Consider the following 17,100-nt stretch of genomic DNA (forward strand, 5'->3'; position numbering starts at 1 on the left):
ACACATGCGCGCACACTCCATCGAACATAATCTCATTCTCTCATGAGAAAGCGTTACTCTCAGGCCATCAGAATCCCATTACCTACACTGAATCATAAGTAAGAGAGAGAGAGAGAGAGAGAGAGGCTGCGAGAGAAAGAGAGAGTGTGATGATCGGGTGGGGCTTTATCAAGTAAGTGAATCAAGTGATCCATCCACCTCTGTCCTTACACACATGTTACCAGAGGTGTAGAGGCACACAGATGGGAGTGTGTGCATGAGAATTGACCCGCTGAATTAGATTGATTCTTGAACAATCAATACTCACAGTGTGCTACCGTGTGGTTATTAAATTGAGTGAGACTCATTGGTCTTTCATAACCATATGAGCGCGTGTGTGTGCGAGAATGTTTGTGTTCATCTGAGCATCACTGGTGATAAAACAAACAAGCATCACCCTGCTTCTCTCCCATCATTCCCCCCCCCACACACACTTTTCCCTTCTTCTCACCTCCCTCCCCCTCTCTCCTCCTGTCCTCTCCTCGCAGACGGCTGTCCTAACTTGTGTAACGGGAACGGGCAGTGCACCATGGGACAGCAGAGTTGGCATTGTGAATGCCAGACAGGCTGGAGGGGCCCCGGCTGCAGTGTTGCCATGGAGACCTCCTGCGCTGACAACAAGGACAACGAAGGAGGTGAAAGGAGGGAGCAGCAGAAAAATGTGGGGTAGAACGGTTATGAATGCAGCCCTCACTTGAGAATGGCTCTTGCAGGAAAAAAAGGATGATAGCGAAAAAAATAATGAATTAAAACAAGGAAGAGAATTAAGATAGAGGTCTCATGAGAGGAACCCTCCCTACGAATGGCAAAATTAAACTTTCCTCTGTGAAGGAATCAAAGATTATCAAAATATTAAATCAAGAATGGGAAAAAGTAGGGGCAGCTTTTTTGCATTCCATGCCGCTCTTACACCACCACCTCATCATGGCTCTTTTCCTGTATCTCAGATGGACTAACAGACTGCATGGACCCAGACTGCTGCATCCAGAGCCCCTGTCAGAACAGCCCACTGTGTCGGGGTTCCCGGGACCCTCTCCTTGTCATCCAGCAGAGCCCCATGTCCCAGCCCCGCGTCCGCTCCTTCTACGACCGTGTCAAGATGCTTGTGGGACGGGAGAGCACCCATATCCTCCCCGGGGAAAACCCGTTCAACTCCAGGTATGGTTGGAAATCACACCAACACAGGCTCGAATCAAACATTATTAGAATTCACAGCACCAATTATATCATAGGCAACTGGAGACTTTGACACCCACCAAGAACACTTGAAAGAGGTACTTAGGTACGAACCTCCACATCGTGGAAAATTGCCCTCATCTTCATCAGACTGTGTTTAGTGACTGACACCCTTAGACTTCACAGATCTGAGTTGAAACTCAGAAAGTCAAGATTCTTAGCGTTGTCCCAAAAACATAGTAAAATAGCATTTAGGGCATCTGTGGCTTCCAAAAGCTAAAGGGACAAACGTGCAGACAGGAAGAATGTGGGTAGGGCATCATTTTAAAATGGATTTGACGAAATCGCTCATGAATTTGAGCTGATCATGTGATTTATTGAGCTTGGATTGTCTGCAGAGCCGCCTCAGTTTGGAGCTGTAGAGAACCATCCACACAGATAGCAATTAAAATGGTTAATGAAAATTGAAAATGTATTATTTCATAATTATTTCACCGTGTAGTTCTAATGTAGAAGCTGAAAATACATTTAGCATTTTCCAATATTCTCAACAACATTACCACTTTGATGCTTGGGAATGACATTAATGTGAATAAATGAAAAACGGGAAAAAAACCCGATAGAATTAAAAATATCATAACGTTATGTTCAATAACACAAATATCAAATAGACTTCAGAATGGTTCAGTCTTCAGCCAAGACCTTAACAAATCCCAGAGCCCAAGCACACTATGCCAAGATTTCCCATGGATTTAATAAGGCTGTGCAGCGCTGTCCATGGTGCTGATTCCTGCCTGCATTTACACATGCCAGCATCAGATCTTTCAAAGGAAATCACTCATCAAAGTGATCACACTGCGGTCATACTGTTTATATGTTACTCTATATGTATCAGTTCTCCTGGGGACACACACACACACACACACACACACACACACACACATGCCCACAGGTTTGCACAGCTGTCCTAATTAAAACACTGCATTGACTTCCATTCATCCCTAACATTAACCATAACTCATTTGTGTCTAACCTTAACCTACCCAAACTAACCTGAATTCACACTTAACCTCAACCAGGACCACAGAAATTACATTTCTGTCCCAACAAGGATAGAAAAACATGCACACACACACACACACACACACACCCATCTACATTGTCATGGTTTGTTTACATGATTGACACAAGCTAATGTAGATTGCAGGGGCTGCTGATGATTTCTAATTAATCGGTGGGGGAAGACCAGAGCAATAAATGAATGGGCAAATTGGATGATTGAAAGATGGTGAGATTAATCAAACCAGATGATTGATGGTGAGGACGCCTGCGCTGATAGATTCACTATCGCTCTCTCACTCTGTCTCTTCTGTCCTCTTCCAGTTTGGCATCTCTAATCCGGGGTCAGGTGTTGACTACAGATGGAACCCCTCTGGTGGGGGTGAACGTGTCTTTTGTCAACTATCCCCACTACGGATACACGCTGACACGGCAGGATGGAATGTATGTACAACAGCTTCCCAGCACTCCTTGCTGAAACTGTGAATCTACCTCACCACATAGGCTGCATTATTAGATTAGATTAGATAACATTAGATTAGATTAGATTAGATTGCATTAGATTAGATTAGATTAAATTAGATTAGATTAGAAAATTATAATCATCCTGTGAGGAAACTAAGCTCTTGTAGCCACAAATAATTAGATACAGCAAAGGAAGGGGGTTTCAAATAAGAGTGAATGTAATTACAAGAACGACACAATTGAGAATTAAAACACTACAATCTCCTAAGTGGAAATATATAAATAAAAATATGCAAGAAAATATCAAAACGCTATGTACAGTGCAACATATTGTACCAGCTAAATGTTGGAGACTAATTGCTGGAAATAAGACCTATTTTCATAAGTAATAATGTTTTATGTCACGTAGAAGTTTCACTCAAAATAAACATGTTACAATACAGTATGTGAAACCAAATGAGAGGAGCATCAAAGAAAATTCCAAAACAGGAATGAAAGATAAAATTACCATAATCCTTTGCTTTACTAGCCACTTTCCGAATACATCTGGTTAACTCACCTGACTCGTCTTTCTTATTTCTTCTGCAGGAATTCTGGGGAGTTTTCAGGCTGCTTTAATTTGACTTTTCGGTCCAATTTCCCCCCTACAAGTTACACTGAATTTAAGTCTGGCTGACATCCGTAACATGTTAGTTCAAAATTTGATTCGTTGGTTCTTAAGACTGACCTCCATTCATTAAATGTGCAGTTTCTGTGTTTCCTGTCTCAGGTTCTTTAAGCGCTCTTCCCCTCCTCTCATCAATGCTTTCTTTGCAGCATTTTCTCCCACTTAGGCCAAGCTGAAACTGAAAAATCTGAACCTCTAGTAACATTTAATTGATCTTGTATTTCAGGGGCAGCTACTCACCACTTTTACAGACCTGTGTCTTGAATGGACATGTTCTGATGTGCCTACCTGACCTTGTTTAGTTCTGATGAGTGTGATTTTCTTCCAGTTGTTAGAGGCTCTTGGCCACAGCTGTTCCAGACACATACAAAGCTGTGGCCATTTGCCATGGAAAACGTGTGTGTGTGCGACCTATTTCTATACTAATCATTAACCAGACACAGCTGGTAACCATAATTTGGTGCCAAAGGGTTTAAGGAGAACATCTAATAAAATCACGTTTACGCTGAAGTAAGTGTTCTAACATTGTGTTATTAATATTTCAGACCTTTAACTGTTGTCAACGCAGCCCGTCCAGACGTGTATGTTGTAAAAGCTGGTGTACCATGATGAAATAATTTTGTTCCAGGTTTTTTGTGGTGATGAATTACTCCTAAAGCAGTGGAGTAAATATTATATTAGAGGAAACAAACACTGACAGTATATGAGTCCAAATAACCGTCCACCACAGCACTCCCCATCTGTACCTCATTCCCATCCTCTTCTCGCAAACCTCTCCAGGTTTGACCTGATAGCTAATGGTGGTGCATCACTGACTCTGCGGTTCGAGCGCGCCCCCTTCCTGAGCCAGGAGCGCACCGTGTGGCTGCCCTGGAGCCAGTTTTATGCTATGGACACTCTGGTGCTTAAGACAGAAGAGAACACGATCCCGGGCTGTGACCTGAGCGGCTTCGTCAGGCCTGACCCTCTTGTGATTGCATCCCCTCTCTCCTCCTTCTTCAGCTCCAAGCCAGGGGAGAAACCCATCATACCGGAGACACAGGTGCAGTACCACTGACCTCTGGCAGCCGGCTAATCTCCCTTCTGGTTCCCTCGCTCTCTCCCCACTCTCCTGTATGCCTGTCTCCCGTAGCTCTCTTTCTCCTTTTGCTTCCATAGCTGTTCCCCCCATTTGTTCCCTCTTTCTCTATTTCTTTATTTCTTCCATTGTTTTTTCCCTTTTTTGTCCTTCAGCCGTCAGTGGAAGCGTGACCCCCATTACTCCCTCTCTCTAATCCTCCCCTAATCCCTCTCTCCTGTCATCTCCTTCCTTTGTCTTCCAGGTGCTGCATGAGCAGATCGAGGTGCCTGGCACAAGTCTAAAGCTGTGCTACCTAAGCTCCAGAACACAGGGCTACCGCTCCCTGCTCAAGGTGACCATGACTCCAGCAGTGGTGTCCATGGGCCTGCTGAAGGTTCACTTAATGGTTGCAGTGGAGGGCCACCTCTTCCAGAAGTGGTTCCACGCCTCACCCAACTTGGCGTACACCTACATCTGGGATAAGACTGATGCGTATGGGCAGAGAGTCTACGGGCTTTCTGAAGCTGTTGGTGAGTTGAAGGGATAAATGGGAGACAAACTTTAGGCCATTTTTTTTTTTCCCTGGTGGATTACAACCTTTACCAGTAAGGCTGTGACAGAGGGAGAGTGTGCTAATTAGGGAGCCTGAAGGAGAGATAATACACCAGAAAGCCAGCCCCCATCCACTACGCAGTATAGCCACAGTTAAGTGCCTTTTTTTTTTTTTTTTTTTCATACGTCTATTTTTCATTGAAGCCGCGTGTGGTTCAGTCAGCCAGCCGTAACTGTGTTGAAGGGTTATTAGCCATCAGGGTGAGTTAGCAGTTAGCTATTGGAGCAGCAAGCAGGAGTCCAGGGGAGCCTCTGTGCTATTACACTCTGCTGTCACAGTCGCTCACAGATGCTGTCAGCCAAACAGTGCTGTCAGGACACAGATGCAGTGGACATGTGGGGTTACTGTGTGGAATGAAATCATGAGGGTGATACTGTTTAGGAAATTACATTCACCAAAGTATTCCCTAGAATAACTTTAATTTTACATCCTTCACAGCTTATAGAGCATGTATACGGTTTACAATGAGGGTGTGTTCCGGTGAGCGTTCATGCAGAGGCAGGTATGCATTGTTGTTTGCAGTGACGCTGAAAAGGTGCCAGCAACAACACTCTCAGTGTGACTCACATGGGAGTTGATGTGTTAACGCACTTTCCCTTTTTAACAAGTTGGAGCACAGCAGAACACATTTACATTCGCACATAACAGTATATACATTTTCCTGCATGTAAACACACCCAGTTGTATCATCTCAACTCTTTTCTGCCAAATCGACTGAGACTCTGTCAGCAGATGTGCCTGATCGGGGGATAATGTTTCCTCCAGCAGAGTTTTCACCGCGGCAACCGTTGTGGCCTGGCGGTTTTGAAGGTCCACCGGGCAATCTGTCCAATTAAAAATGTTTTTTAATTGATTTAGCAGTATGCAGGAGTGTTAGTTAGGTGTGAGCGCAGATTTTAGCACAGGTGCTAACTAGCTTCTCTGTGTATCACACGTTTCACAACTTAAATGAGGTTTGGGGGTTATGCTCTGGTGAAGTTTTGCATAGCTTCTCTGTTTCTTTCCTGTTTTTGTATTCTCTCTCTTTTTTTCTCATCACGTTCCACCTCTTTTTTTCTCTTATTTCTCCCACCTCCGCTCTCTCCTATATACAGTGTCAGTGGGCTATGAATATGAGTCCTGTGCCAGTCTCATCCTCTGGGAGAAGAGGACGGCCATTCTTCAAGGCTACGAACTGGACCCCACCAGTTTGGGCGGCTGGTCGCTCGACAAGCATCATATACTGAACACACGCAGCGGTACGTAGACACACCCTTTAATTCCCTCACAAATGAGCGCAGACTTTCCCACTGTTTTCCCGACTTTTCCTCCAATTTATATTTAGCCAGTTTCCCATGCGTATCAGTTTACAGCACTACATATCTCACCAAACTTGCTATTGTCTTGGGGAGGGTGTAGGCCACACGGTGCTTCCTGCGGTTCACGTGGAGCTGCCAGGCACCTCTTTTTTACCTGTGAGTGAGGATTTTCACAGGAAGAGCTCGTGGTGTCTCACTCAGTTTTGTCTCACTCATTCGCTCACGCCAGCCCGACTGAGTAAACATGTGCGCCGACCAATCGGCAGCAGCTAGTAGAACAGAGGCGGGGGTCGGGGGTTGTGGGTTGGCTGAGGTATGTTTTCCAGAAACTAATTTGGGATCTCTGTGGTGGTGGCTGAGGTGTAGTCGTTCTTGTTGCATCATCTACTATACCATTATCCTCACTCTGGGTAGTAAAAAGCATGGAAATATAAATGGGCTGATGTGCTGATGTTCACCTGCTGTTACAATCAATGTCCTAATGGAATGGACACAACAGGAGAGCCAGTGGTGTATAGAAATATTTTCACAAGTGATCCCTGTTTTGTCTTAGGCCATCAAAAAGACTAATGGTGTGCCAAAATAATAAAATCTCACTGCTGCTTTTCCATCTCAGAATGTTACCAAAGGTCCTGTAACGGAAATAATGATGCGCTCGTGTTTCTCTCCTGTAAAGGCATCCTTCACAAGGGAAGTGGCGAGAACATCTTTGTGACAGAGCAGCCTCCAGTAATCACCAGCGTCATGGGAAACGGCAGAAGGCGCAGTATCTCCTGCCCCAGCTGTAACGGCCTGGCAGACGGCAACAAGCTGCTGGCTCCGGTCGCTTTGGCAATGGGCATCGATGGCAGCCTCTATGTCGGGGACCTCAACTTTGTGCGCAGGATCTACCCGTCTATGAACACAACTGGCATCCTGGAGTTAAGGTAAAGCCCCCAAATTAAGAGGAGATAGTGAAAGAATAATCAATTAGAAAGCAGATTGGGATTTAGAGGTTTTCTGATGTCGCAGTAAGATAGATGGAGGGAGAAGGAGAGGTGGGACAGACTAGATGTTTTCTAGTACATGTAGAACTGCATCCTCTTTTGGAATATAAGAAATAAAAGGTGAGACACTGGGGATGGCAAGACTGAACTAGAATATTACACTGCGCTAGATGCCGTTTCTCTTGGGTGTTTTTACCTGTGGTTAGAATCTGCTGTTCACACCACAGCCAGCTTTGTGTTGCTCTCTGTAGGTTGCTCTCCACAGACTGTGTGAATTAACATTTGTTTTGTTATGCTTTTATCTTGTTTTCTCCCCTAAAGGAACAAAGATTTCAGACACAGGTAAGATCCTAACGATGGTAAAAAAAAAAATTTGTACAAATTCCTGCAACATCTTCAGTGACAATATAAAATCAAGTGACATAATCACTGATGTAATAATCCTGTCTTTGTTTCTGTCCCCTCAGTAACAACCCAACCCATAAGTACTTCCTGGCAGTGGATCCAGTGTCTGGGGCTTTGTTCATCTCAGACACCAACTCCCGCAGAATTTACCGTGTCCGCTCGCTAACGGGAGGCCGCCTGCTGTCGGACAACGCAGAGGTGGTGGCTGGGACCGGGGAGCAATGCCTGCCTTTTGACGAACGCTGCGGTGACGGCGGCAAAGCCACTGAAGCTACACTCATGAGCCCCAAAGGTGAGCCGCTGACAAAAAGACCACAAAATTAATCACCAGCTATTTGAATTAAATAGCCGTTTAGTAATTCTCTGATTCTTTCCTCTGAAGTGTGGAAATGTGAGAGCCTGTTTCATATCATTATAAACTGAACATCTTTTGTTTTTGTGACAGGTATTTTTCACTATTTTCTGACATTTTATTGACCAAACATTGAATCCACTGAATTAAAAAAAGAGAATTAATAGATTGATTTACAATGAAACTGACCATCAGCCTGTTTGCATCCCGAGGGATGTGCAATAAGGCCATTAGGGCCACTGACCTATATATTCAGTCAATATACAGAGGCATGGTAACAGTATCGTCATTTGGTGCCTTTATGTTAATTCTTTAGGTTTATCATGTTCAAATGATGGATGAAAATGACTATTTAAAGTCTCCTTTTTCTCAGGCAGACCTACACTAAGATCATAATCCTGTAGTTCAGTGCACAAGACGTAAATTGAAGGCGTCTTAAATTTGCCTTGAAATATAATAATTTCCCTTGTAATAATTTTCTTTCACAATACGCCCATCTTGTGACTCAACTAAAGCGGGACAGACACAGAAGGAGGTTATAAACCAGGTTAATGTTAAACTTATTAATGGGAATTATTTTTGTGGATCATTGGATCTTAGAACATTGTGACACCAAACTGTCAAGGATGTCACACTTTCACATTTCCTATCAGAGACATGAGTGTGTGCACATGTGGAGCTGCAGATGTTGGTATACATACTGTGTGTGTGTGTGTGTGTGTGAGAGAGAGAGAGTGAGGGAAGATGGAAGAGAAAGGAGAAGACAATGAGCCACTGATTCCCTCTTACCTGTCACAGGCAAAGTCAGCCAGTGCACATCAGCTCACCCTCTCTCTGCCTGTTTCTTCTTTCTCTCTCTCTCTCTCTCTCTCTCTCTCTCTCTCTCTCTCTCATTTTTTCTGTGCCCTTCGCTGTATCCTCCATCTGTTGTTGTGTATCTCTGTGTGTCTAGAAGTTATTTTGGGGCACAGTTGCCTCGAACAAACACACCTGTCTGAATGCCTGCTGCCTGTTACACCGACAAGGCTGACACAGCACCACTGGTAAACGCTAAGAAAGAGAAAGGCAGAAACAAATGAAAAGTACAATAGTGGGAATGACATAAAAAAAAGCATTGAGGAGAAACTAAGGAAGGAAGTAGAGTGGAACAGATCAGAAATCTGCTTGCAGTCTACAATTGCCCTCTGGGAGGAGCAGGAGCTCAGCTCCGCATCCCGATGACTCATCCCAAAACTAACACTTCTCCAACAGTTCAGTGCCCGTTCCATCACTTTGTTCCCTCTCATTCGATGAAGCATTGAGCAATTCAGCTGTCAGGGCTGCTATCCATTTTCAGCCGGTGAAAAGAGTGAAGTTTAATTGACTTAAAATGTCTATCGGTCGCCTGCAGTGTTTGAGTTATGAGTCGTCGCTCATGGCGTTCATCTCTTCTTTGACAGGCATCGCAGTGGATAAAAATGGGCTGATGTACTTTGTGGATGCCACCATGATTCGTAAGGTGGACCAGAACGGCATCATCTCCACTCTGCTGGGGGCCAACGATCTGACTGCCGTACGGCCACTGAGCTGTGACACCAGCATGGACGTCAGCCAGGTAAGTTGGTGAGGAGACAAGAGGTGACGGCGTGATAGATGACGATCTGACAGTCCCGCGAGTGCTGAGCTATGACGATTGTGTGGACATGCGCCAGCCAGGAGGTCAGGGAGAGACTGATTTAGGGGGAGATTAAAGAGTCCGTGGATAAATGAATGGATGAAAAGAGAGCGAGGACTGCAGTCACTTAAAAAAATGAAGCAGTGACTAGTATGAACCTTGGCGTCGTTTCAAAACACCTCCCTCAGCATAAATACTGTCTCACGTATGACTTTTGTTTCTGCCCATCAGGTGCGTCTCGAGTGGCCCACAGACTTAGCGGTGAACCCCATGGACAACTCTCTCTATGTCCTGGAAAACAATGTCATCCTGCGAATCACTGAGAACCACCAGGTCTGTACCACAAGGCTGGGTCACCACTGCACCACTACCCTTTGGGTAGACACTCACTATAGGGGTTTGACAGGATTTAGTCCCAATTAGGCACTCTCAAGCCAATTTACAAGTAAAAAGTTCAACTTCTAACATAGTTTTTTTAAGTTTTTCAGTGGTGGCCATGTTAATGATTAATTAGCTCCTGGAACATTTTACTTTCTGGAGTCTTGCTTCATTGTTGAAAGTTACATCTGCACTTTTTCAGTAGCAAACATCTCTATTGTTCGATCATTCTCTGTTGGTGCCTACAGGTGAGCATCATAGCAGGTCGGCCCATGCATTGTCAAGTGCCGGGTATTGACTACAGCCTCAGCAAGCTGGCCATACACGCAGCCCTGGAGAGCGCCACAGCCATCGCCCTGTCCCACACCGGCATCCTCTACATCGCTGAGACAGATGAGAAAAAGATCAACAGAGTTAGACAGGTACGATATGGAGCAGCACTGTACGTGGTTGTTTGGCTGTCAGGCTTTTTTTAGAATGCAATAGTTAGTCTAAAGTTATTTTGTTGGCCAGCAGGATTGACAGCACAGCTGGTCAGCCCGTCTGGGTGGTTTTTTTTTTAAGATATTCTGAGAGTGTTTCAGATCTCCAGACACTACATTCAGTTCAGACACTTTTATGTTTTTTCCATTCCTCTGTTTTGATAACTCGAAATGAATTTCACTTTTGGTAATTTTTTTTTTTTTTCTCTCAGAGAGTGGTGACTTTTTTTTTTATTTCCAATCTCATCATTAACTGGCTTTCCTCTTCCATTTTCTGTCTGTCCATTTTTCTTAGGTGAGCACTAATGGAGAAATCTCTCTCCTGGCTGGTGCAGCCTCTGACTGCGACTGCAAGAATGACGTCAACTGCAACTGCTTCTACGGGGATGACGGCTATGCCCCCGACGCCGGCTTGAATTCCCCCACTTCTTTGGCCGTGTCACCCGACGGGACGCTCTTCATTGCAGACCTCAACAACATACGCATCAGAGCCGTGCGAGCCAACCGGCCCGGCCCCGCCGTCTCCAGCGTGGGGTACGGAGGAGCTGCGCAGTATGAGGTTGCGTCGCCAAGGGAACAGGAGCTGTACGTCTTCAACGGGGAGGGGCTTCACATCCAGACAATTAGCCTGGTGACCGGGGAGCCACTTTACAACTTCACCTATGGTCCTGATGGAGAGCTGACCACGCTGGTGGATAACTGCAATAATACAGTGAAGGTGAGGAGGGACGGCCTGGGTCAAGGAGGAGGAGCCGGCCTGCTCAGACTGGTGCTGCTGCCCGAGAATCAAGTGGTGACCTTGGGACTGGATCCCACTGGGGGGCTTCGTAGTGTGTCAGCTCTGGGCCAGGAGGTGGCTCTGATGGGCTACAGTGGCAACACAGGCCTCCTGGCTACCAAAGCTGATGAGACTGGATGGACCACGTTCTACCAGTGAGTGTTTGCATAGCGGTAAAGTGTCTGAATGTGTGTTTGTACATTTCCACCACTTTCCTTCATCCGCAATACAGAACGAATGAGATTTCCAGGTTTTATATTCATCATGTTCCACTGCACTCTCAATTATTCACCTGACCCCTCAGACAGTGCACTGCTGCCCCCTGGTGCTAGCTTTTATAACTACAGCCAACCCCTCCAAGATGACCTGCTACGTTTCCCTCTGTTTTTTTGTGTGTGTTTTTGAGTGTCATCATGTATGCAGTACAAGTATGACCATGTCCTTCCCTTGCCAATCATTGCCTCACTGCAATCTCCCGTCTCCCAGGTACGACAGCGAGGGTCGCCTGACCAACGTGACATACCCCACGGGCATGGTGACAAGCCTCCACCGCGAGATTGAACGCTCCATCAACATCGACATTGAGAGCTCCAGCAGAGACGACGATGTCACTGTCATCACCAACCTGTCCTCTGTGGAAGCCTCGTACACAGTGGTGCAAGGTACAGACAAGCTCAGCACATACAGGACATGCAGTGTGAAATGAGCTGGTCATGAATTTTTAAAGGCTTGTGAAATTGCAGAAAGTGTGCCACGAAGGTGGTCATGTCCAGGGGCCCAAATCATCGACAGAGGGCAATATGAATCAAAATTCAATATAAACTGTATTTCTCATTATTTACATTGAGCAGATGAATTTCCTGTCGTCTGAAAACTGTCTGTTTGTTTTAGCGAAGCTTCAATGAGTCACGCTCAGACTCTAGAACTACTTGATCTAGTATTCAAAATCAGAGAAGCTCTCTGTGGTGGCGAATATGTGCCAGCCTGCCGACTCTAATTGAAAGTCTTGTAATTTTCACTCAGTTATGTGCATGCTCTAGGAGATTATTTTCCTTCCCTAACCACATCCAGCCCTCTCTCACTCCCTCTCACAGAGTAAAATTACCAATATATAGTTGTTAATCCCAGCTGGGATCATCCTGCTTTTGAATATCAACACAGCAAAATTCATTAACTCATGTAGAGTGAATCCTTCTCATCCCTCAAGCTTTCTCCTTACACGCACACACACTCACTCACACACACGCGCATCGCCATACAAATACAGCTCTCAACCAGTTCCCATGATCCCTGAGCTTATTTGGTCTGTTTAGAGAGGAGGAAGAAGAAGGAGCATAATTGTCTCCCTTCCCTTGACCAGTGCGAGTGGCGTGACAGAAGTATGAATGCGTGCTGCAGACTATATAAGTCGGAGACGGCCTCAGAGAGAATAAGTTGTAGATGTATTCAGCGATCCACCTGCGTTGCGGGAGGAAAAGGAGAGAGTTGTTTCGCAGAGCTGTAAGTCATTTAAGGTTTCCACCGCACTGTGTGGGTTTCAGCACGGCTCTCTGCTGACATACTCACTTAACCATCTCCCTCTCTTTCCGCTCTTTCTGGCTCTCTTCATTAACTCCTGCACAGTGAATTCTCCTTGGCCCTCAAGCTCTCATTTCTCTCTCTCTCTCTCTTTCCCTCTCCCTCGCTTCTGTTTTATTATGAGGTTGTTCAGACAGAGAGAGTAGAGAAGATTTATCTAAAGGCTGTTGCTGCCAAGTCAATGGAAAAAAGCTTCACTTGTCTGTTTGAGCCATTGTTAAAATGTGCCTGGAGCTTTATTACAAATTGGCCTTATGGATTACTGTCATTTATGGCGGTCTTCAAAGGCAGACACCATCTGATCCCCTCACCTTTTGTAAATGAAATAAAAAAAAACACCTCCCTCTGCAAACTGCCACATATTTCTGAGCCGAAAAACAATTTTATCAGACTTTCAATCACATCGTTGTGATCAGGACGCCTGTTTTCAGACATCAGAGGACAAAAATTAGGCTCAGCATTAGACATGGGCTTATCTGTTTCCATTCTTGTGTTTGAGAGTGAGTCATTAAACTGTAGAGATAGCGAGGCTGTAGAGAGACATCGGTTTAGCCTGACTATCTTCATTCAGAATATTTTGCAGTTTAGAATAGTAATCAGGTCCCTAAATATTGTATGGACATGATCTGATTCCTACTGACATGAGCTTTTAGGTTTATGATGTGACTTTCCCTTTTCTGGTAAACTTAATTTTTTAGGAAGATCACGATCAAAAGTGATGTCAGTCTAGAAAAGCTTTAGCAGCTCACTTACATTCGTGGGTTGGCAATATTTTATGTTTGAGAAAAGATGGTCCTGTGTATCCCAGGCTGAAAGAACGGCACTGGACATTTCCTCAGGATCAAGAAGTTTTGATCAGCCATTTCTTTTCAAATTTCATTTTCTCAAAACAGGGGCAAAATGCAACTTAAAAAGCAGGGCCAAATTTACATCAGCAGCAAATATACATGACATATCCTCCTTCTCCCACTCCCGTGTCCCCTTATTCAGTGTCTATATCTTCCTTAACAAACCCATGCCCCCACCCAGGTTCTATTATCGTTTCTGTCGCTAAAGAATCACTTATAACTGCACAGGATTTCCTTCCCTAAATTGAGGGAACACACAGGCAGCACTTTTTAATCGACCATGTCTGACCCCAATCAGATATTTTTTCTAGGTCATGGATTTGCTGGTGTTAGGGTCTGACTTTGCTTTCCCTTTATAAAGTGAGATTTGACTGCAGAGAAGTCATCTGCCCCCCCCCCAGTGGCTGCTTTCTTTGCCTATCTCATATCTGTTTGTCTCCCCCTACAGACCAGGTGAGGAATAGCTACCAGCTGTGCAACAACGGCACCCTGAGAGTGATGTACGCCAATGGCATGGGCATCAGCTTTCACACCGAGCCCCACATCCTGGCGGGCTCCGTCAGCCCTACGATTGGCCGCAGGAACATCACCCTGCCCACTGACAACGGCCTCAACTCCATCGAATGGCGTCTGCGGAAGGAGCAGACCAAGGGCAAGGTCACCGTGTTTGGGAGGAAGCTACGGGTGAGTCAACCTTGTCCATGCTTCAGTCATCTATTATTTACCACCTTACACCGCGACATAAGAATATAAAAGAATAGAATATAAAAAAAAGAATATAAACACATTGCCTCAATTAACGTCTAACGTTTCCCCTCGTCTTTAGGCTCATGGCCGCAATCTCCTCTCCATCGACTTTGACCGAAACACACGCACAGAGAAGATTTACGATGATCACCGAAAGTTCACACTGCGCATCATGTACGATGCTCAGGGCCGGCCAGCCATGTGGTTACCCAGCAGCAGCCTGGCAGTGGTCAATGTGTCGTATTCAACCACTGGGCAGCTTGTCGGGCTGCAGAGGGGCAGCATGAGTGAGAGGACCGAATTCGACCCCCAGGGACGCATCATGTCTCGTTCTTTTGTGGACGGGAAGGTGTGGAGCTACAGCTACCTTGACAAAGTGAGTGCATGTATTTCTAACATTTACATTTAGGTACTGAATATCAAGTGCCGCTAAGGCAAGGCAATGGCAAGAACGAAAAAGCAATTTGGATTGCAGAATTGAGTGAAATAATCCATCATTTTCATGGTTATGAAGATTCAAATTTGTCAGCTGAGAGCAAATTACTCCTGGTGCTATTTCACAGGAGGCAAGTCAGCCATTGATAATGCTATTATATTAATCCGTATTTTGCCTCCCTCTCTGCTTCCAGTCCATGGTGCTGCTTCTGCAGAGCCAGAGACAGTACGTCTTTGAGTTTGACACCTCGGGTCGGGTCACTGCCGTCACCATGCCCAGCGTGGCTCGCCACACCATGTTCACACACGTGTCAGTCGGCTACATCCGCAACACCTACAACCCTCCAGAGAGCAACGCCTCCATCATCCACGACTTCAGTGAGGACGGCAGACCTCAGGCCACGCATTACCTGGGCACCGGCCGTCGTGTCCTCTACAAGTACGGCAAGCTGGCAAAGCTTTCGGAGATCGTGTACGACAGCACTGCCGTCACTTTCGGCTACGACGAGACAGCAGGGGTGCTGAAAATGGTCAACCTGCAGAGCGGGGGCTTCTCTTGCACCATCCGCTATCGCAAAATGGGGCCGCTTATCGACAAGCAGATCTACCGCTTCAGTGAGGAGGGAATGGTCAACGCGAGGTTTGACTACACCTACCATGACAACAGTTTCCGTATCGCCAGTATGAAGCCGGTCATCAGTGAGACGCCACTGCCTGTTGACCTTTACCGATATGACGAGATCTCTGGAAAGGTGCGGAAATGTTATTCTGTTCTTCGTTGTCCTTTAGTCTACTTTGACCAATGATGTACGAAAGAATTTAACTCACAAAACACGTTGTCAGTCTTTGAATGTACCGTTGGTGGCTGCCAGAGGACTGACCTTTTTTTAAACCTTTCTACCCCCCCTACAGGTGGAGCACTTTGGAAAGTTTGGGGTCATTTATTATGACATTAATCAGATCATCACCACAGCCGTCATGACGCTGAGCAAGCATTTCGACACCCACGGTCGCATCAAGGAGGTCCAGTACGAGATCTTCCGGTCCCTTATGTACTGGATGACTGTGCAGTATGACAGCATGGGGCGGGTGGTGAAGAGAGAGCTCAAAATTGGGCCCTATGCCAATACAACTCAGTATCGCTATGATTATGATGGAGATGGACAGCTCAGTGGAGTCAAGGTGACTATTCTATGTTCGGACAATACAGATTTTTAGGTGTCGTCATGGTTTCTGATTCCAATACCCAAAAACTGATAGAATGGCATTAACAAACTTCTTTATTTCATCCAGGTGAATGATTGGTCTACCTGGCGCTACAGCTACGACCTGAACGGTAACCTCCATCTGCTGAATCCGGGGAACAGTGCCCGCATCTTGCCACTCCGCTATGACCTCAGAGACCGCATCACGCGCCTGGGAGATGTCCAGTACCGCTTGGATGAAGACGGCTATCTCAGCCAGCGCGGTTCAGATGTTTTTGATTATAACTCCAAAGGTCAGCTGCTGAGGGCCTACAACCGAGGCCCCGGCGGCTGGAGTGTTGTGTATCACTATGACGGGCTGGGCCGCAGGGTGTCCACAAGGAACAGCCTGGGACAGCACCTTCAGTTCTTCTATGCTGACCTCAACCACCCGACCAGGGTCACACACATCTTCAACCACTCCAGCTCGGACATCTCGTCACTCTACTACGACCTGCAGGTAGGAGTGCAGGGACGTGCCACACGTACCGATATATTTTCCGTACATTTCATTTCCGTACTTGCATATCACCGTATATTGAATTATCTATCCTGAAGGCTGATAAATATTTTTGTCAAACAAACAAACCTCAAATGTTCTGGATTTCTGTCTCGTGATCAGGGGCATTTGTTCGCCATGGAGGTGAGCAGTGGAGAGGAATACTACATAGCCTCAGACAACACTGGCACACCGCTGGCTGTCTTCAGCAGCAATGGACAGATGATCAAACAGGTAATACAGCTTTGAATCTCTTTTTATTTGCAATCGATTACCGCTACAAAAATATGGTGAAATTGTGTGGTTGAAAACAAAAAAACATCTACATATGGAAAAT

General features: G+C 45.6%; 1 protein-coding gene across 1 annotated transcript in view; it reads left to right on the top strand.

The window, feature by feature from the left end:
• The window catches only part of tenm2a (teneurin transmembrane protein 2a), a 148,514-nt gene that overhangs the window by 129,187 nt on the left and 2,227 nt on the right, over positions 1–17,100 (top strand). The window contains exons 15-34 of the mRNA XM_070836308.1: positions 528–674; positions 987–1,197; positions 2,599–2,718; positions 4,187–4,448; positions 4,729–4,996; positions 6,174–6,317; positions 7,054–7,303; positions 7,685–7,705; positions 7,831–8,060; positions 9,560–9,714; positions 10,006–10,107; positions 10,401–10,574; positions 10,930–11,567; positions 11,899–12,074; positions 14,287–14,522; positions 14,665–14,961; positions 15,215–15,772; positions 15,933–16,202; positions 16,314–16,724; positions 16,887–16,997. Of these exons, the coding sequence (XP_070692409.1) occupies positions 528–674; positions 987–1,197; positions 2,599–2,718; positions 4,187–4,448; positions 4,729–4,996; positions 6,174–6,317; positions 7,054–7,303; positions 7,685–7,705; positions 7,831–8,060; positions 9,560–9,714; positions 10,006–10,107; positions 10,401–10,574; positions 10,930–11,567; positions 11,899–12,074; positions 14,287–14,522; positions 14,665–14,961; positions 15,215–15,772; positions 15,933–16,202; positions 16,314–16,724; positions 16,887–16,997 (4,781 nt within the window). The remainder of the gene's footprint in view (positions 1–527; positions 675–986; positions 1,198–2,598; positions 2,719–4,186; positions 4,449–4,728; positions 4,997–6,173; positions 6,318–7,053; positions 7,304–7,684; positions 7,706–7,830; positions 8,061–9,559; positions 9,715–10,005; positions 10,108–10,400; positions 10,575–10,929; positions 11,568–11,898; positions 12,075–14,286; positions 14,523–14,664; positions 14,962–15,214; positions 15,773–15,932; positions 16,203–16,313; positions 16,725–16,886; positions 16,998–17,100) is intronic.

Source organism: Pempheris klunzingeri, chromosome 9, assembly GCF_042242105.1.
Source record: "Pempheris klunzingeri isolate RE-2024b chromosome 9, fPemKlu1.hap1, whole genome shotgun sequence".
NCBI lineage: Eukaryota > Metazoa > Chordata > Actinopteri > Acropomatiformes > Pempheridae > Pempheris > Pempheris klunzingeri.